Source organism: Cyprinodon tularosa, unplaced genomic scaffold (genome assembly GCF_016077235.1).
Source record: "Cyprinodon tularosa strain WSP-4 unplaced genomic scaffold, ASM1607723v1 ctg548, whole genome shotgun sequence".
Taxonomy (NCBI): Eukaryota; Metazoa; Chordata; class Actinopteri; order Cyprinodontiformes; family Cyprinodontidae; genus Cyprinodon; species Cyprinodon tularosa.
This window is the reverse complement of record NW_024039283.1, coordinates 394,283-414,290: the sequence shown is the minus strand read 5'-3', so window position 1 is coordinate 414,290 and position 20,008 is coordinate 394,283. Positions and strand designations below refer to the sequence as shown.

Below are 20,008 nucleotides of genomic sequence, written 5' to 3'. Positions count from 1 at the left end.
TACTTGAATTGTTAAGTTTCATTAAAATCTGTTCATAACTCAAAAGTAAATATTAAAGCCTAATATAAAAGCTTGATATTGACCAATAAAATGTTGCTGACATCCAGCAGACCAATAGAAACGGTTCTTCAGTCCCGACGACCCCAGAAGGGAAAAGAATGCGGCCTGGAAAACCGAATTTTAAATAATTTGTATAACTCAATCTGCAAAACGTTAATCTGAAAATGTAGTCCCTAAAATTAATTATATATAATATGAAGTAAGAAATGACAGTATTTCAAAAATGTAAAATCTGAGAAACATCAAATTTACTCTGAAAACATTTGATCAAAAAGTTTTTCAAAATTTAATTGGTGTTTTTTTTTTTATTTCTATTCACAAACATTCGTTCTCTGCTTGGAACAATATTAGAACAGTTTTGTTAAAGTTTAGCAGCTGGAAGTGATGAATGATGGTTACTGGAGGAAAGGAAGCAGGAAACAGGAAGTGAAACAGGAAACGCTTTTATTGTTCTGTTAGAGATCAGTTAGAAACGGGACAGAAGCAGATCTTCAGGTCAGAGGAGACAAAAACTTTTCACATAAACAAACAGAGCAGAGGTTCTGCTACAGAACCGACGGAGCGTCTGGGTTCTGGTCCCATTCGGTCTCCAGTCTGATGTTCTACAGCCCAGGAAGGAACCCAGGAGGAAGTTAAGACCCAGAGCGGTCCCGTTGGCGTGCTTCTGGCTGTGGAATCAAGGTCCAGTAAAGGTTGGTCCCGTCATGCGTGAAGTTCTACTGGGAAACCGGACCTGAAGCTGGTGGACAAGCAGCTGAGAGGACTTTACCTGAGCAGGTAGCGAAGGCGGGTCGGTCCGAGGAGGTTCTCCAGAATTAGGAGGTTCTGCAGCTAAAGCAACAAGCAGTAGATTCGACTTAAACTAAAGCTTTATGGATCCGACAGAACCCTGAAACCAGAACCCTGAAACAGGAACGATACCGGAGCTCCAGACTGGACCCGCCAACTGAGCGGTCAGATAAACTGAGAGGGACATGGTTCTGGTTCTGTTTGGGAGGAGGCGGTACCATGAGTGAAGGTCCGCAGTAGGACGGGTCTGGGTCATCATGATAGGTTTGAAGTTCTGGACCCGGTGGACCTACATCAGAACTCCAAAGAAGTTCTGGAGTGAAGGGGGACAGGATGAAGATCTGGACCGAGTCTGAACTTCAGCGGAACCATCTGCTCCGTTTCATTCCCGGTTCTGGTTCCTGGGTTTTAGTTTTATTGCTTCTCATCTGGATCCAGAGCAGAACCGGTCCTCCCAGAAACGAACCAGCAAAAAACTGCAGAATTAATTAGAAAGGAAAGACGGAACCGGTCCAGTTCCAGGAAAACCAGGATTTAAATCAAACTGGGATTCAATCAACAAATCAAATCACATCTGGAGTTACATTCCACCATCGGAACCAATCAGGATCCCAATAAGGAGCCACTGGTACCGCTCCGCCTCACCTTTCCTACCCGGGAGTCGGAGCGGGATCATCAGCGGGCCGGAATGACGTCATTGGAAAAAAATCAGGAATGTTTGATTAAAGGAATGAGATGATTTCAGGTGTGGAGGGGGGTTCTGAGTCCGTTTCTACGGCGATTAAACTCTGTTAGCGGAGATTTAAGGCCTCAGACTCAAACAACCGCAGTGATTAAACCCCCAAAACGAAAACCGAACAAAAAGAGAAGAACCGCCGACAGGCCGGGCGGCCCGGGGCGCCCGACACCATCCGTGTTTGGCCCCTAGTGCGTTTGTCCCTTTGTCCCGGGCCCCGTCACTTCAACATGCTCTGCAGCATGGCGGTGGCGTAGGTGGGCCGCGCCTGCCGGCTCTCGATGGCGCTCCGGAGGTACTGGATGCCGCCGCAGCGCTCCCAGATCTCCTCAAACTGCCGAGGAAGGATCTCCGCGCCCCTCTTCCTTGACAGACCCGTCTCCTCCAGGCTCAGCTCGCACATCTCCATGTCGTCCTTCCCTGCAGAGGAAACGGCCACGTTAACAACCGCTGGTCCTGCAGACGCCCCGGAGCGTAACCGGGACGGTTCCACACACGACCTACGGGGGCGCTAACGTTCAAACCCGTCTGGAACAGTTTACTCCTCTGGACTCAAAACATGATCTCAGTTCCCAGGTGTTAAACATCAGCAAAACAGTTGAAAACTTTTTTAAATTGAGTGAATTTTGACAATTTTAGCAAATATTTCAGTTTAACAGAGCTGCATTACTGCTTTAAAACATCTTTAAGGTTTTATTCTCTGAATTGTACGACTTTATTCTCTGAAGAGAAGAAAAAAAGTCTCTTGACTGGCCCTAATACTCCGTCATAATTTTCCTTATTTTATCCTTTTATATTCACTGCTTTTAAAAGAGAAATAGCAGAGCAGCCAGTGATAAAAGAAAGGTTTACTGGGAGTTTTTTAATCATCAACTTTCAAATTTCATCTATAAGTAAAAGATTAAAATTGGAAGAAACTAGCCAATGTTTGAGCTGCTGAAGAGCAGTTGATACCAGAGGAGTGGCCGAGCTAAAAAAACGGAAATAAAAAAAAATAAAAAAAAAACTCTGGGGGGCTTTTATTTCCAGCGAGTTTAAACACAGACACATTTAAAATAACAGAAATAACCCCAGAAGTTGGATTTCGATCACAGATGTTTCTCCTCCAGATGTTCTACTGACCTGCCACCAGCAGGATGGGTTGTTTCTCCGGATGCAGCTCCATCTGCCTGGCGATCCACGGCCCATCGAAGTGTGCGTACCACCACCCTTTCTTCTGGGGCTTCTGCGGGTCTTTGTATTGGTCTCCGGGTCGGATGAACGGGATGCGGAAGTAGCGCTGCTGCCGGTTCATCGCCACGTCATGCTGCCGGGCTGGGATGGGCGGGGCCAGGTTGTGCTGGGCTGCTGACCGGAAGGATGAGATGTTAGACACAGGTCTGACACGGAGCTGATGGGAAAGTGACACGTGTCCCCTCCAAAGAGGATACGTGTCTTCAGAACACATGGCTCCAACTAGGCTGATGCCGTTTGTGGGTCACTAACCTGAACTGGTTCTGCAGGAGTTTAAATCTGGAGGAAAATACAACCTTCATACCTAAACCATTACATAGTTAGGTGTATAATTCAACTTTATTAATCTCACATTGGAGCAATTTACCTCTGCATTTAAACCATCCAGGTTGGGGTGCGCCCTAGCGCGACGCGCATGGTTGGGGTGCGCCCTAGCGCGACGCGCATGGTTGGGGTGCGCCCTAGCGCGACGCGCATGGTCGGGGTGCGCCCTAGCGCGACGCGCATGGTCGGGGTGCGCGCGTTTGCGCGACGCGCATGGCTGGGGTGCGCGCGTTTGCGCGACGCGCATGGCTGGGGTGCGCGCGTTTGCGCGACGCGCATGGTCGGGGTGCGCGTTTGCGCGACGCAGATGGTCAGGGTGCGCGTTTGCGCGACGCACATGGTCGGGGTGCGCGCGTTTGCGCAAAGCACATGGTCGGGGTGCGCGTTTGCGCGACGCACATGGTCGGGGTGCGCGTTTGCGCGACGCACATGGTCGGGGTGAGCGCTTGCGCGGGGCACACGGTCGGGGTGCGCGCTAGCGCGAGGCACACGGTCGGGGTGCGCGTTTACGCGAGGCACATGTTGGGGTGCGCGTTTACGCGAGGCACATGTTGGGGTGCGCGTTTATGCTAGGCACATGTGTTTAGATGACAGTGAAGATACAGGTTTAGTCTAATATATTTATATAATCTATCCTGGAAGCATTTTGAAGGAGATTTAAAGGACAGGGGAAGGTTACGTTTGTAAGCGCTACAGTAAAGGGAAGGGATATGATGATTTACGTTTTGCTTGTTCAAACCTCTTTTCAGACATAATGACTAATAAAAGGTGCATTTGTGTTTTAGAGGGACCAAACATCAGGATTTGCATTTCTGTCACATTATTCCAGCTAAATATAATGTCTGCATTACACTGAGGAATATGTAATAAATTTGCTTTGGTTGGCTGTCTTAAATAAATAAATAATTATTAAAACTGGACAGAACAACCCAAACTGGGTCCTTTTTAAACGAAGCTCTTATGACTGGAGATCCTCCACTTCCTGTGCATGATCGAACTTAACAGCAGATGTTTAGGCCACAATCAGTCTGAAACCATAAATTGATTATTTAAAAAATTGGCAACTAATTTGGTAACAATCTTACTGCTACAGACCCTAAGATGCCCTTTGCTGAATGAATAACCTACTTAACACTATTCTCTATGGAGGGTGAGGAGTGCCACAAGTTAATTCAGTAAAACTGGAAATTAATACAGAAAATATATGAGAACTATTTAATTATAGGGGCTTCAATTAAATATTTTTATTTCATTTTTACAAAATAATTATTTTAGGAATTATTTCACATTCCTGCGATGAAGGACGCCATAAATTAATTTAAACTGTCAGGAACCCTAAACCCTCATCCTAACCTTAGAGACGAGTTAAATAAAGAAATATATATGTAAATGGATGAAATAGAACTTATTTAGTAGAACATTTATTCAGTAGAAATCAACACCTATTTATTTAATTCAATATTTAACTGCGTCCCCCTTAATCCTAGATATTTTTTTTAAATATTTGAACTAGGGGGCTGATGTCACCATCTCTTTAATTTAAAGGAGAAATGCTGATGAATTGATAAATATTATAGATACTTTGATTTTTATTAAATTAACTAAAATAATGATTTAGAAACTAATTTTGCTTCAAAAGGAGAAATAAAACTGTTGCTTTCGGATTAATTAAGATTATTTCTTTGTTAAAGTCTCATTAGAAGCTTCTGTTAGATAATCAGAAACAATAAATACGGGTCAGAACCTGAAGGTGTGACCCACGCACAGGCGGTTCTGTTCAGGGTGGAAATGAGTGGCTGGTTTCCCATCGCTGCCTGGAAATATGAGGTTAGAGCTGAAGCGGGTCAGAGCGGTTCTGAAGAACCAGGAAGGAACCAGAGAGCCGTAAGGCGACACCAAGATACTACTGATCCAAACCAGGATCTCTAAAAGAAACCAGGAAACGTCAGAAAGCTCCTCCATCACCCAAACACCTCCAGAAGCCCGGCCCACAGAGCCTGAAGCTACAGAACCCGGCCAGAACCATCAGAACCTCCTAAATGAAACTAAAAGATTGGCTCCTTGTGTTGAGGAGCAGAAACTGAGACTGTTCAGAGAAAGGAGGGAGAACTTCAGAACCAAAGAGGATCCACTCAGGTTCTGGTTGGATGTTCTGCTTCCCAGGTTCGGTCCAATAGAAGAGCCTCGGGTCGCCGAGGGAAAGGTTCTATTAAATCTGGACGGTGACGGTTCTGTTCCACATGGAGGTGTCGTCAGCAGGTCCGCTTTCTGAACCTGGACTCATCTGAAGAAGAGTCCTGATCCAGTTTCCCTGATGTTCCTAGAATACTACCTGGATTTCCCCGTCTGGTTCTGCTCATCTCTGATCCAGTTTGGTCGGATTCGTGGACCCGGTTCTGGGGTTACGAGTCCGCTTCCCGACCGGTTCCTGATGGTTTGGGTGGTATCGGATGGATGCTTGGTACCAGCCGAGTACTGAGCAGGTCCATCCCTGATGTTCTGATGGACCGTGGCAGTACCTCTGAGGTCCAGTCAGGTTCTGGTTGGTGTGATTGGATCAGGCGGACTCACCGGGACACAAAGTCCTTTGATTTTCCTCCATGTTGGACCAGCAGCTTCTGTCGTCATGGAGACCAGACATACAGCTCAGAAGCCTTAACCCCGCCCCCCTACCGCCCCATCAACCAGAACCACTAGCAGCACCGACCCAAACCATCAGCAGCAGCAGCAGTGAGCCCGGTTAGAGCTGCAGGTTAGTGACGTTAGCTGGTTCTTTACTTACTTGCTTTCTTCTCTGGAGATGAAAGATCTGAAACATGTCAGAAAGTTCCGGCAGAACATGAGAAACAAACAGGAAGTAAACGGACCGGACCCAAACAGAGTCCTGGTTCTGATGGTAGTGATGCAATTAGAGTTCTGATTCTGCATCAGAACCAGGAGCAAACTGCTTGGCTTATTTCAGAACGGAACCAGAACTTTGAAAACAGAGACGTTTCCGTCTCCTTTCTTCCACCCAGAACCAGAATGAAATCTGTTTAAAACGGGACTGGACCGGGTCTAGAACTTCAGAACCACACAGGAAGCTGAGCCTGAATAAAACCTCATCAGAACCAGCTGGTTTCTGGAGATGATCTGGTAGGCTCATCGGAACCAGCGGGTCCAGTTTTTCCAGAACCAGAGTCTCTATTCCGCCTGATTGGACAATAAACCGGTTCATCTAACAGAACCTGGCTGTGATCTAGAACCCGGACCTCCTGAGACAGGACTTCATTACATTCTGGGACTCAGAACCGCATGTTGGTTCTGCAGCTGAATATTAAAGTACAGCTGATTATCATTTCTACAGTTTCCTTTAGAACCAGAACTTTGGCCGGACTGGAACTCCGATCAGAACTGGTCTGAAGGGCCATAACCTGACTCAGGTCGTTACCATGGCAACAGACCATAAAGATTAGTCCTCAAACCGCCTGACGGAACCTCAGACTGTAGCAGAACCAGTGGAGGACAGCCGTACCGTAGTCCGTGACGGATTTCGGCGCCCGCTGCTCCGTCTCCGTGTTCCTCTTCTTGTTCTTGGACTTCCAGGCGTGGTAGACCTTGAGGCGGCGGTGGAACTCCTCCCTGCAGGCAGCCAGCAGCTCGATGTCTGCAGGACAGAGAAAAAAAAACGTCAGACAAAGCAAAGAAACCCGACTTATTCGTGTTCTCCCTGGAACCTCCTCTGAACAAAGTACTCTACGCTTCTACCTGTGGTTCTGAAATCATTCATGGTTCGATGGAATCATCAAAAGGCTCAAAGAACCATTTAATAACAGCAGAAAACTACAACCAAGGTTGGAAGAACATGGATCTGATCCATAAGGTTCTGGTATCTACCATCTCTGGTGAGAACAGGTCCAATGAAGATCCAGGAATGAATTCCAGCACCTCATGGTGATTCCAAGCTAGACCAGAGATCTGGACCAGAACCAGATTCCTGCCAAGGTTAAGATCAAAAGGAGGCAAGGAAGCTGGAAGAGAATCTACAACTTCCAAAAATGTTGCAGTGAAGGAGAAGTTTGGTCCATCACTGAGCTGATGTTGGTTCTGAATGATGAGAGGTCCGTAAAGGTTCAGTTTAGCTAATACCATGACCTATAGGGAGCGGTACCACCATCAAAAGGACGTCACCGTGACCCAATAGTAGCAAGGCCTCAGAGCACTTGATGCTACCACACAAATGTACGTCCTGCCATCGCGATCGAGATCGTCCTGCCATCGCGATCGAGATCAATGTTAGGCCCCAAGACCCAAACAACGTCAAAGCACGACCCCAAGGCTGCCTAGCCTCGTGAGACCATCCTGATCTTGCGAGCTTTCAAGGTTTCACTCGCAGATCAGTCTGGAGACTCTCTGTTAAAGAAAATTTGGAGCCGTTCACCAAACAAACGTCCAATCAGCGTTGGCTTTGAGGCGGGTTGAGGTGTGACGCAACGAGAAGCGCGACAGTTCAGTCTAAAGAACATGGCGGCTTCAGCCGATGAAACTAGCGTTAGCGTGGCTATCGAGCATATTTCTTCACTGAAAGAAGAGCAAAACACTGCTCTGGAGGCTTTTCTCAGAGGAAAAGATGTTTTTGCTCTTCTCCCGGCTGCTTTCGGCAAGAGTTTGATCTATCAATTGGCTCCTCTTCGTCGTCGCTCTGTTAGTACGTCATATGCTTCGTTGATCTGATTGGTTTATTTGGCCCGTCTATCACCAACATAGGCCAATCAGCTAACCGGTATTTTCGCCCCTTCCCAAAATTACTTCAACGGAAGGTTTCCAGATGGATATGCGGAGTCAGGTTAAAGGCTGCCACCCGATACCAACTGTTAGCCACGGTGGAGGAGGTATGATGATTTGGACCCGAGATCTGCAGGAACTCACCACAGGATGTGTTGATGGCGTCCCGCAGCTCGGCGTACTTCCATTTGCTCAGCTCGAACTTCTTGGCATTGGCAGCAGCTTTGGAGGCCTGAACCTGTGGACCTCTGGACAGCAAACAGGAAGTGGAGACAGGAAGTCAGCGATAGCTGAGGGACACCAGAACCTCTGGGAGATAAAGGTCCACCTCAGGAGTGGAGTTCACACAGGGAGTCAGGAATGTAAATGTTTTCAGCTGAACCAGTTCTGACTAAAAGCTGAGACCAGCCTTGATTTGGGTAAAGTTCTGAACAGGTATCGGTTGATACCTGGTTCTGTTTCAAATCATAGTCCGATTCCTTCTCCTGCTAATCAGACCTTCAGGTTTTATCTAGACTCCCATCACCAGGAGGTTCATCAGAACGTCCTCTGTGGACTCCACTCCATCAGGAGCTGCTTAAAGGGGAAACCAGAGCCCGGTTCTACAAACTGGACATAGTTATGGGTCGGTAACAAACACCAGGTGGAGGTGAGGAGGAAGCCTGTAAGGAGGAAAAAGGAAGGAATAAAATAGGAGGGCATGCTGCAGATACCAGGAAGTCTAGAAGAACCTGAAGGTCCAGTGGACAGAGAGTGAAAAGAGCAGAACCCCTCTCCATCAACACCGTACTTTTCATGTTGGAAATTAATAGAAAATTATTTTTACCGATTTAGAAATTTTTTTTTTTATTTGTATTCATTTATTTTCTGATGAACAGAAGAAACCAGAAGATCAGAAAGATCTAGATCATCCCAAAGATCCATCTGAACCACAAGCTTCTGATGAATATCTGACCGGACCTCAGCCGGTGCTGAAACCTGGAATCATTCCCTAGTTTGGAGTACGACACAGTTGCCTGTTGGTGGCGCTGTTCTTGCAGCATCTTGTGAACGAGTCAGTTCTTTGCAGGTTCTGTATGACTTCCAAAAACTTCTAGAAGGACCAAAAAGTGAACCAAACATCGGATGAAGGTTCTGAGAGAACATCTGATCTTCTGCTTTAATCTCAGAGATTCCAGAACCAACCGGATCCATCTACCTAAACCTGAAATGTTCCGTTTCAGGTGAAGGAACATGTAACCAGCAGGAGGTCCACCTGAAAGGTCAGAAGAACTGGAATCTTTCTCTCTGAGGGAATCAACCCTGCAGGTAAACACTGATCCGTTTAAATCAATCACAATCATCTGGTTTTCATCGACGATTTGATCCAAATCAGGAGAAATCAAAGTGACTGATCGACCGTTTTTTTTTACCCACCGAGCGAGAAGTTCAGACATCTCCTTCGCCATTTCCTCCCTGAAAAGCATGATGGTCCCAGTTTAGCAGTCAGAAAAAGGGATGTGGGCGGAGCTTATCAGATACACAACATTTCAACTCCAGGAGAAGAAGAACTTGAGCTGTTTCTACACACCACAGGTGCCCCGGGTCAGAAGGATGACCCAACCCCCCCCACCAGCACTACATCCCACTAAATTAACCCAAGTCATTCAGAACAATCACCATGGAAACAACAGATCCTTAAGCACTTTAAGCATCAGCTACATCTGAACATCTAAGGAAACAAACATCTGTAGTTTTGATTCAACTGAAAATAATCATCTATAGCCTTCATTTGGTTGAACATGAGTTTTTAGAACCAATGCAGGAGGAAATATCAGGTTCTACTAAACCAGTTCCAGTCTTCTGATCCAAAGTTATTTTAAATTATCTGTGTCGCAAAAAGAGGCAGTTTTACACCTAAAAGCTTCTGTATGTAAAGAAATCATTAAAAATTGTTTCCTTTCTTTCATATTTCATTTAGCTTATTTTACTATTTTATAAGTTAGCTAAAATGTAGAAATAAACTGATAACAAGAGTCTGTTTTAGGTTAACATCTTCCATTCATACTATAAAATGGTTCCCAGCTCTCAGATGTGTGACCCCACTTTCCATCACTAGGGGGCAGCATCACATTTTTGTTCTCATACGCGTCGCTATATAGAAGAGCTATATATATATAAAAACTGTAACTGGAGCGTGTAACAAAAGTAATTCCCCTCTGGGATTATTAAAGTATTTTTGATTTTGATTCTGATAGACCCCGCATTGTGAGGTGAGAGGTATGCGGACAGAGCGGCCATCTTGGGTCAGACCAAGCTGCGGTCAGAGACTATACACGTCCATAGGGGCTAACCCTACTTTATAACCTCAGATGCTCTGAATCTGGGGAACTCTAATGCTACGTTTAGCCCGAACGCAGCGGAAGGAGCAAAAACTTGGTGCTGATTCATTTTTGATGCTTGGGTTAGGGTTAGCCGCTACGGTTGAAAAGTGGGTCTGATGTGCGTTGGGCGGAGCTACCCTATCCTTTCTTTGCTTGTAAAAATGGCAGCTATATTTGCTGTGATCAGTGGGTAAAAAGTAGTTTTAATATGTTTTTAAGTGAGAAAGTCCACCTGAAACCTTCATTTGTGTAGTCAGTTCATCCAGATTACGATCATAGTTTGAAATATTGTTTGTCGGAGCCACTCAGACCCCCGTACGCCAGTGGAGCGCTGTCGCTGGGAACCCAGTTCAACAGCAGCCTCTGGCCTGGACGCCTCTTCGCGGTTTGCCGCGGCGGCTGGAAGGTGCTTTTTTTACGTTCCTAATCCAAACTACAGGCACCAGAATAATTAAATCTAACATTTTATCGGCAGGTACTTTAATAAACGTTAAAGGCTAGGCGTTGACTCCTCTGTTTCAGAGGAATGATCATAGCGCTCTGCATCAGCAGTGCTGTGTCCATCTCCCTGCCTGATCAGCTTATCCGATCGGTTGATGCGGCGCGTCGAGCTACATCTGGCTACGCTGCTTCGCTTCATCTTCTTCTTGTTTACTACTGGTGGTTGGCTTTGATCGCAGTAGCGCCACCTTCTGCTCTGGAGTGTAAACGCTTCGCCTATGAGAAAAAGGAGCAGCGCATGAACCGAACGCAACACACGCGAACCGAACTGAGACAGTCGAACCCAACGGTTCGGACAGTTTTCATAAATCGTCCCACCCATAAAAGAGTCTGAAATTTATTTTACTACTTGTTGTTTTACTACTTTCTATTATTGTAAGTAAGGAGGAACACACTCTGCCCAGACAGAACAGGGCTGATTACCAGGCAGTAAGGGCCGACTGAGTGAAATCCATTGATCTTCATTTATTTAACCGGAGTGAATAATTGAATACTTTTTCCCCCCACTACTGTAACTATATATAGTAGTGGGGGGGGGAAAGTAGTAAAAAGTAGAAATATTAGTTATTAAAGTCCTTGAAATGCTGAGTCTTTTTATCTTCAGAGGGTTTTTTAAGCGCATGGCTGTAACAAAATCTCCCTGAGGAGTGTTAAAGTCTGTCTGGGCTGACTGCAGCGTTGCCATGGTGATTTGGACACACAGTGGGAGCTTTTTGGGTATTTATACTGGTTTGCATATGTTTTTAGAAGCGTAGGGATGTAGGAATTTTACCTTTTATTGTGCACTTCAAACCTTCAGCAGAAAAAGCGGAACATTCGTTCCTACAGGAGAAACTTCCTCAGCTTTTCTGTCTTTAAAAGGTTAAACGTTCTGAAGAACTGATGCTGTTTCTGATTGGGCGGCGGTCCATTTGGGCGTAATAATATCGATTGGATCAGAAGACGGCTCAACGGTTTAGTTTTTAATCAGAACTTCACATCTTCTGAGCTAATCTGGTAAAACTCTGTGGAGGATCTCAGGAAGACGCAGACTGTTGGTTCTGTTCTAAGCTGAACCGCCCTAAGCTAAGCTAAGCTAACCCTTTGATCAGATCAGAACAGGTTCCTGCAGGTGTGGAGAGTGTGAGAAGAAACCTACATGGTGTAGCTCTTCAGCTTTGTGTTGGACCCAACGCTGTGGAGAGAGTTAGAGGACGGTCAGAGTCAGAACAGCACAACCGGATCAGGGAGAGGAACCATTTTCCTCCCTCCTCATCAGACCACCCATGATCTCCAATCAGAGGAGATCAGCTGCTCTCTGTTGATCACATGATCCCGTCTATTATGGAACCAGGTCATAAAGGAGGAACTATTTACTGGTTCCTGGTTTCCACCAAACTGAACCCAGTAGCACCAGAGCTGTCTCACTGGGACTGGTTCCTTCTACGCCAAAAGTTCTTCCTACTCATGGAGCCCCGATCTCAGGGCTGGGAAAGGGGAAGGGGCCCGATCTGCGGCCTCAACTCAGGCCCCGCCCCTTCCCTGGCCAGGAAATGTATGGAGCCCCATCTTTGGCCAGAGAAGGTTTGGTGCCCCATTCTCTAGCCGGGGAAGGATAGGGGCCTGATCTTAGACCTGGGAAAGGGGGCGGGGCCGAGGACAGCCATGTTGGTGTGATTCTCTAGCTGTTGAACACTAAACCAGAACTGTCCTGGGTTTATTTATTTATTTATTGTTTTCAGAACCAGGCCTGGTTCAGAACTGGACCCAGTTTGGTGGAAAACCCTTTTTAGATTTCCATTTCTCATTAGGCTGCTCCTACCATGGACATAATTAGATCTCATGTTTCTGATCATTTTAATCAGGCTGGAAATAATCAGACTGTTTCTGCCTTTCTGAATCCGTTTCTTCACTCGGACTTCCGGCTTTCAGCAGCCGCTCCAGGCTGGAGGTTAAGACTGCTGCTGATCCGTAACAAATCAACCGGATTCTAGTCAGAACCTGGAGAGTGGGCGGTTAGCGGGCAGATTGTTACAGCATGCAGGGGTCGGAAAGGGGCGGGGTTAATTTAGGAGGGTGAATCTGAGGGTCTTACGCTGCTCTCTCTGGGGACGATGGAACGGAGGAGCCGTTACTGGGAGAACAAAAGAAGAACATGGTTAAACACAGCATGGTGCCTTCAGAACATCAGAAGCCCGTCGGTCCGGGTCCAGGTTCTGTTTGTCCTCCTGTTTCAGCCTGAGGACCATTAAGCTCTGAGCTCTGAAGGTTCTGCTGGTTTCATCTGTGAACCAGCGGCGTAATCTGGCGTTTTTATTCATATATCAGGTTAAACCTCCAGTCCTGCAGACTGGTAACCACTAACCAGCTTAGTTTCCTTCTGTTGGTCTCGGAGCTTAATGGGACCCGGCTCTGACCCTCCCTGGCGGTTGTGTCGGGTTACCTGCGCAGACCCGAGTCGTTCAGCGCCTCCTCGGGGATGAGCTCGGACTCGCTCTGGGCGATCCTCATGGCCAGCTCCCGGTCCCTCCTCTCCTGCTCCATGACGGCCTGCCGGGCCACCTCCTCCTGCCGCTCCGCCTCCAGCTGCAGCTCCATCTCCATCTGAGCAGAGACGCCATGAAGCTACTGAGATCTACGCCTCCATCAGCATGGCGGCCAAACACCTGCTTCTAGGAGGTTTCTGCACCTCCACCAACAGTTCCAGCATTGATCCCAAACAGGAAGGAGGAACATTTGCTTCTCCGCTAATTTCTCAGGGGAAACCAGAAGTTCCATTTCTGCTTCGTACAGGAAGCCATCTTAGAACCATCAGACAGACTTTAAATCCCCTTCTGTTAATCGCTAACATCATTGTGAAATCGTGCTGATCAGCACCAACCTGCATCCGCCTCTCCTCTTCCTCCCTCTTCTTCCTCTCTTCCTCTTCCAGCTTCCTCTTAACCTCCATCTCTGCTTTCCTGTGGAGAAAACGGAAGAACGAATCACCAAAGATTGTTGTGGTGGAAGGTTCGCAAGCATTTTGGTTGTGGCCGGTTTCTCAGAAGCATCTTGCTAACCAGTTAGCATCTTAGTGATAGTAGGTTCCCAATGGGAAATTCCATTGGGAACCTACTAGCACTAAGTTGCTAACCAGTTAGCAACTTGGTGCTAGCAGGTTCCCAATGGGAAATTCCATTGGGACCAAGTAGCACTAAGTTGCTAACCAGTTAGCAAAATTAGTGCTAGCAGGTTCCCAATGGAAAATTCCATTGGGACCAAGTAGCACTAAGTTGCTAACCAGGAGAGTTTAGTGTCGGAGGTCGTGGATGAGTCTCCTCCGTCATCCATTTTTTATTTAGAGGAGGAAAGCGGGGACGAAGATGTTGTGGAAGAGGACGCCAGGGCGGCAGAAGCTTGGTTTGGTGTAGAAGGCTTCCAGCCGTCCATGTTTGAGCCCTTGCCTCGCAACGCTGCCAGTTCTGTTAGCTCTACGCCTGCCGAAGACACAGACGTCCATCCCCGTGAACACTGGGACGCAACTCAATGGGAAAGGAAAGGATTCTGGTTTCAACCGTTGCGTATATTAGCTGCGACATTTGAATCAAGATGCTATGACCGAAAACATTTGATTGACAGATGACCGTTGATATATGATTGGCTGAATTTAGGTGTTCAGGCTGACGTAGAACTAACTGGCCTGCAGAAGATAACGGAAAAAAACAGATTTTAAGGCAGGATTTTTGGGACAATATTGTCTGATAAAGAGCACATTGGAAAAATGATCTAGAAATAAGCAAACATTTCTTAAATTAAGTGTTTTTACCCTTAATTTAAGTAGCTAAATGAGATACTTTCGAGCATTTTCACTTAAGAAAATTAGATATTAAGCACTTGAAATTAGACAAAGCAATTGTTTTTTTCTTATTTTAAATGTAAATTGTCTCGTTCCATTGGCAAAGTGTCTCACTTTCTTCCTCAATTCAAGAAAACATTTACTTGTTTTAGGAAAAAATGACTTTAGATTCAGATTTTATTTTATGCAGTATACATGTTTGATGAACGCTGACATCACTCGCTCCATCTGCACCCTGGAATCTGCTTTATGACGGCTGAAGGTTATCCTGCTTGTCGAGACGCTGAAAGGCTGCCGCAGATTAAAGCCGGACGCCTGATGAGACGTCAGAGAACCGCAGACGAAGGCGGCATCAGGATGCCTCTCTGACGCTCAGGACCGCCGGGCTCTGACCTTCAGCGGGGCTCCTGGGAGCCCGGAACATGGCAGGCGATGAGGAGCGAGCCATAAAACTCAGCCTGTCGGCTCTAATGTGTGATATTAGCGAGCAGCGGTTTGTGACGAACACGACGGCTCCCATCAGTCCTCCTAAACACTTCCAGAACTGCTGAGGGGCCTGAAGGGAAATTAGAGCTCTGGATGGAGCGGAGCAGTGTGAGCGGCAGCGTGAAATTTATTGTATCCAGAAATGAAATTTGGAAACATGTTACTTAAAAGAAGGGCTTTAAAGGTAACTTTGCCATTTTCTTTTTTCTTATTTCATTTTTAAATTATTATTTTTTTTATTCTATTTCATATAATTTTTTGTAACGTTTTGCTTTCCAAATTTATTTTTCAGAGCAGGAGGCATTTCTATTGGTCCGCTCGGCCGTCAGTAACAACCTTTTATTGGTCTAAGCGAACATCAAGAGAGAAAACGATCAGTGCAACATTATTTTAAAAAAAGCTATACATAAAACCATCTAAAATAGAAGAAAATTAAAATTCAATAAATTATCTGTAAAAATCAAGTTTTTTATATAAAAACTGGAGAGCAAATAAAAAAAATTGAATCAAATGAAACTTTTTTGTTGATAAAATAAAATGAAATAGCAAAATGAAAATTTTTTTAGTAAAATTTCTATTTACAAAAACATTTTATGAATTTTAACCAATTTTTAAAACAAGAAAACAAACCTGGAACCAAACTCTTCTACATCTATATTGTGTTTTCTATAAGCATCAAGTAATCTAGGAAAATAAATATTCTTTGCTTTACTAATTTCTTTGAGACACCGTTTTAAGAACAGATTTAGTTTTTACATTTTGGAGACAAACCAACGTGGATCGTTTATCTTTTTAGGATTAAAATTTGTTGCTTATTTTTAAAGCTTCAACTCAGTGAAACCTTTAAGTCCGAAACATTGATTGGATATAAATATCCTGATCTGGTAGTACGGTCAAGTAGTAAATTAAAGTTCTATAACATCAAACAAAAGAGAAGTTCTAAGAAAAAAACAACAGGATTTATCAGTTAATCCAAAACCAGAATTAGTCCTAAATTCTCCGCAGCCAGGTTTCCATGAATCCAGCCATGTTGATGCTTCAATGCTCTGGCTTTGTCATCATGTTTGTTCTGAAAATAAGCTTAAAACTACATATTTAAAAGAAAAATTCTGCTCATATTCAGAATATAAACTTCTGAAAGTTCTTTAAATCTGAAATGATTCCATCCTGTTCAATAAATGATCAGTGTTTTTAATTCAGAGTAATTTTCATGTGAATGTGCTTTACTGGAGGCATCCATGTTTGTCAAAGACCACTACTGCCACCTACTGGTTAGTGACGTCACGGTGCGGTATCGGCTGTTGATCAAGTCCCAGTGCTGTATCTGGTGTTTGTCACAACGCGCTATTATCCAAGTCATCTTGAAAACATTCTTCTTCCAAATGTTGGCTACATATTACGGGTTTTTTCTCTGGCCAGAAGTTCGATGGCTCCTCCCTCTTTAGGCTACGTTACTGCAGGCCTTGATGCTCAATTCCGATTTTTTGGTGAAATCTGTATTTTTTTTGGTGCGTTGCCGTTCACATTTCCAAATATATGCGACTTGTATGTGATCTCCTTTGTGAACTGCATTCATACAGCTTAAGTGTCTCGCATGCGCAGTAGAGGACGCAATGACGTCACAGGCCAGCGTGCTCTGCGTTTACAGAAGTAAACATGGATGTAGCGCTGGAGCGCATCTAGCGATCTTTCCCCACCTTAAAACCTCAATTTTTTCAAGATGGTTTAAAAAAAAACTAATTAAAATAATCATCGTCCGCCATGGTTGTTTGTTTTTCTTGCTTCTTCTGTGTAGCAAGACATATAAGAGTTAGCTTTGTCGGCTACTAATGGCGTTCAGGTCGGATGAATGCGACCTGGCCTTTCAGAAACAGGTCGCATTTAAAAAAAACTGATCTGTATCGGATTGAAGACCACATAGCCAAGTGGCCTGGGTCGCATTGGGGAAAAACAGATCTGTGTTCAGACTGTAATGAAAAGATCGGATTTGGGTCACTTCAGGCGGCAGGGTGAACGTAGCCAAGTTAGCGATCCAACGACCAACCCGTCCGTGGAGGATCAGGAATCAGAAAGGTGGAATAACTCTTTTTTTCACTTTTACCCGATGTATTCCAGCATCCAGCTGCCATGCACGTGGGCATTGTCAGTTTCACTATAGCTCTGGTGAATTTCAATGGTGAAGTCCTCTGGAAATCTTCAATAATTGTTGTTGATTGCAGATGTGTCTAGTAGTTCCCATTGATTTAGCTTGGAAAGCGGGGAGAATGGCGCTAGGCTTACCGCACCGTGACGTCACTGCTGGAAGATGGCAGGAGGGAGGGGCTACTATATTTGGGCAAAAATGGCCGCTCCCAGAATTATAATTTTTTTTTTTTTATTGATGCTAAATTAATTTAAGCTCCGCAAATGTATTAGTTAAAGGTATAAATAATGATCCATTCATTGCTGATTGGACTTTTCCTTTAATCTGTTCGATTATTCGATCGATTCTTAGAGCCAGTTTTAGTGACGCTGTTTAAATCAGAGCGCCATTAAACTAATCGCAGGTAAAAAGGTTCAGACTATTTGTGTTGGATGAACTTTTAACCTTTGATTATCTTTTTCATAGTTAAATAAACTTTGGAAATGTTAAAAATATATATATTTAAAATGATAGCAGCACAAACATTTCACACAGTTAAAGAAGTTGGTGTCGGGTACGATGGTTCTTCCCTCCAGGCAGGAACCTTGGGGAGAAGAACCCCCCCCCCCCTCCCCGGTTCGCTCTCACTTACAGTCGCCGGTCCTCCTCCTCCTGCTTGCGGCGCTTCTCGTCCTCTTCTCTTCTCCTGCGCTCCTTTTCCATCTCCTCCTGGATGCGGCGCAGCCGCTCTCGCTCCTCCTCCTCCTTCTTCTTGTTCTGCAGGTCGGTCAGCAGCTTCTCGGAGCGCCTCACCAGGGCCTGGTACTCGTGGTCGATGTCGATGCGGCTCATCATGGTGCTCTGAAACGCCGACACAGAGCGGGTCTGGTTGATGTATATCTGACTAAGGTCAGGGCCGTCTCTGGCCGCTGGGTGTCATGGTAACCACCTCATTAGGGTTTCATTCCTGGTTAGCGGGCTGAGGTTCACCTTAATATTTATGAGTAGATGCTGTCACCATGACAACAGTAGCGTCTCCCTCCAAGCCTCTAAACATAAACCTGACCTGTTCAGTTCTAACAGGTACCAGAACATCCAAGACCCATCATCGTCTTCCTGCCTCAGTTATGGCAAGCCATCGAGGCCAAAAATCGACGCTTTTCCCAAACAGAAAACCATTTGGGGGAAAAAAAATTAATGGAGGATTTAGATCAGATACCTTAAAAACAGCTTAAACCCTCCAGAAACATCTATTCGTAGAGAAAATGAGGTTCTGATGGGTTTAACGGCGCCGTTTTAACAATCAGAACCACAAAGATGATCAGAAATAAAAGATGAACTCTGCTGGCAAAGAGGCGACGGTTTGATTAACGGAGATTCTGAAACCAAACCAGAGATCCAGTCCTGATCTATGAACCTTCCGTCTCTCAAACTGAACCATAAACTGGTTTTCATCTTTGGCTTAAGACGCCAACAACAGTCTAAACAAGGACGGGTCCAGCAGAGCTTAGAACCAAACAAAAGGCCCGTCAGTCGAACCGTGACCCAAACAGAACTCGGTTCCGTTGCTTCAGCTTACCTTGATTTTCAGCACCAGGGCGTCGACGGCTTTCTCCAGACCCTCGATCTGTTTGCTCATCTCCTGCTTGCCCTCCTTCAGGCCGCCCACCACCTCGGTGAAGCGGCCCATCCTCTTCTTCAGGTTCTGGACCTTCACCAGGCCGTCGATTCTGAAACACAGGAGCAGAGTTTCCAGCAGGGGGCACACTCCACCTTAAACATCTGCTTAAGGCAGAACTTCACTTCACATCATCGTAAATAATAAATAACGCAGTCTGTGGGGATGGCTGGGCTCTAAATACTCAGCTTATCCTATAGTTCTGCTGCTATAGGCTTAGACTGCTGGAGGACATAGGGACCCCTTTTTCATCATTCTGCTTCATTCTCTCTCTATTCTCCCACTCTGCAGAATCTGTTAGTTCAATCTCTAACGTTCTGCTCTCTCTGCTTTTTCTCAGAGTAGCTTCATCTGGTCTGTTCCTGTTTGGCTGTGACTCCATCCTGGAGAGAAATATCAGCTGTGCTGCTGCCATCAACACCTTTGTTTCTAGATGTTGGAGCTTGGCCTGTTTTCCAGTGTAGTCCTGTTTCTCTGACTGTGACTAACTGGATGTGCTCTCTTCATCCTCTGACATGGGAGCTGGCTCGGAGCTCGTCTGCCTGGCTGTGTGTTTCCTGGACGGGGCCGCCTGTGGAGCTGGTTGACAGTTGCCTTTTGTATCTATGCTTCTTTTTCTATGTCTGCTTCTGTCTCCTTGAACCCCAGTGGGCCTCAGCAGATGGCCGCTCACACTGAGCCTGGTTCTGCTGGAGGTTTCTTCCTGTTCAAAGGGAGTTTTTCCTCTCCACTGTCGCTACAAGCATGCTTAGTGTGAGGGATTGCTGAAGAGTCAATGAGTCGATGCAATCAGCTGGTTTTCCTTAGATAGAAAACTTTGAATCAATCTGACTGGATGATCTGGTTGAATTATCTCTGTAAAGCCGGCCGTACACTCTACGATTTTTAGCCCTTTTCAGTCGTGCAAGAATTTTCCGACTTTCAGCCTGATTGTCGCTATATAAATAAACTAAATCGAAGTGGATGGCGGTGATTCACGGGTCGACACGGCAGAAAGACTGGTAGAGATGCGAGGAGCCATTAGAACCCGCTAGCAGGCATTTTAATACGTTTCCTCTCATCTCTGCTCCAGAACCTGATCATCACTCAATCAATCGTCTCCATTACAGTTCAGGCTCCAGCGCCTCATTTACTCCAA

At 45.5% G+C, this 20,008-nt stretch overlaps 1 protein-coding gene across 10 annotated transcripts in view; it reads right to left on the bottom strand.

The window, feature by feature from the left end:
- Window positions 1–487: 487 nt before the first annotated feature.
- Window positions 488–20,008, bottom strand: part of LOC119796406 (unconventional myosin-VI-like) — a 74,785-nt gene continuing 55,264 nt past the window's right edge. The window contains exons 25-36 of one of the 10 annotated variants that reach the window (XM_038304915.1): window positions 18,772–18,922; window positions 17,845–18,053; window positions 13,631–13,709; window positions 13,193–13,353; window positions 12,845–12,883; window positions 11,909–11,944; window positions 9,323–9,361; window positions 8,051–8,154; window positions 6,657–6,788; window positions 5,925–5,951; window positions 2,708–2,932; window positions 488–2,005 (exon numbers count right to left, since the gene is read on the bottom strand). In XM_038304915.1, the coding sequence (XP_038160843.1) occupies window positions 1,806–2,005; window positions 2,708–2,932; window positions 5,925–5,951; window positions 6,657–6,788; window positions 8,051–8,154; window positions 9,323–9,361; window positions 11,909–11,944; window positions 12,845–12,883; window positions 13,193–13,353; window positions 13,631–13,709; window positions 17,845–18,053; window positions 18,772–18,922 (1,402 nt within the window). In that variant the 3' untranslated portion in view covers window positions 488–1,805. The remainder of the gene's footprint in view (window positions 2,006–2,707; window positions 2,933–5,924; window positions 5,952–6,656; window positions 6,789–8,050; window positions 8,155–9,322; window positions 9,362–11,908; window positions 11,945–12,844; window positions 12,884–13,192; window positions 13,354–13,630; window positions 13,710–17,844; window positions 18,054–18,771; window positions 18,923–20,008) is intronic. The other 9 variants (XM_038304916.1, XM_038304917.1, XM_038304918.1 and 6 more) reach the window with 9 other exon arrangements.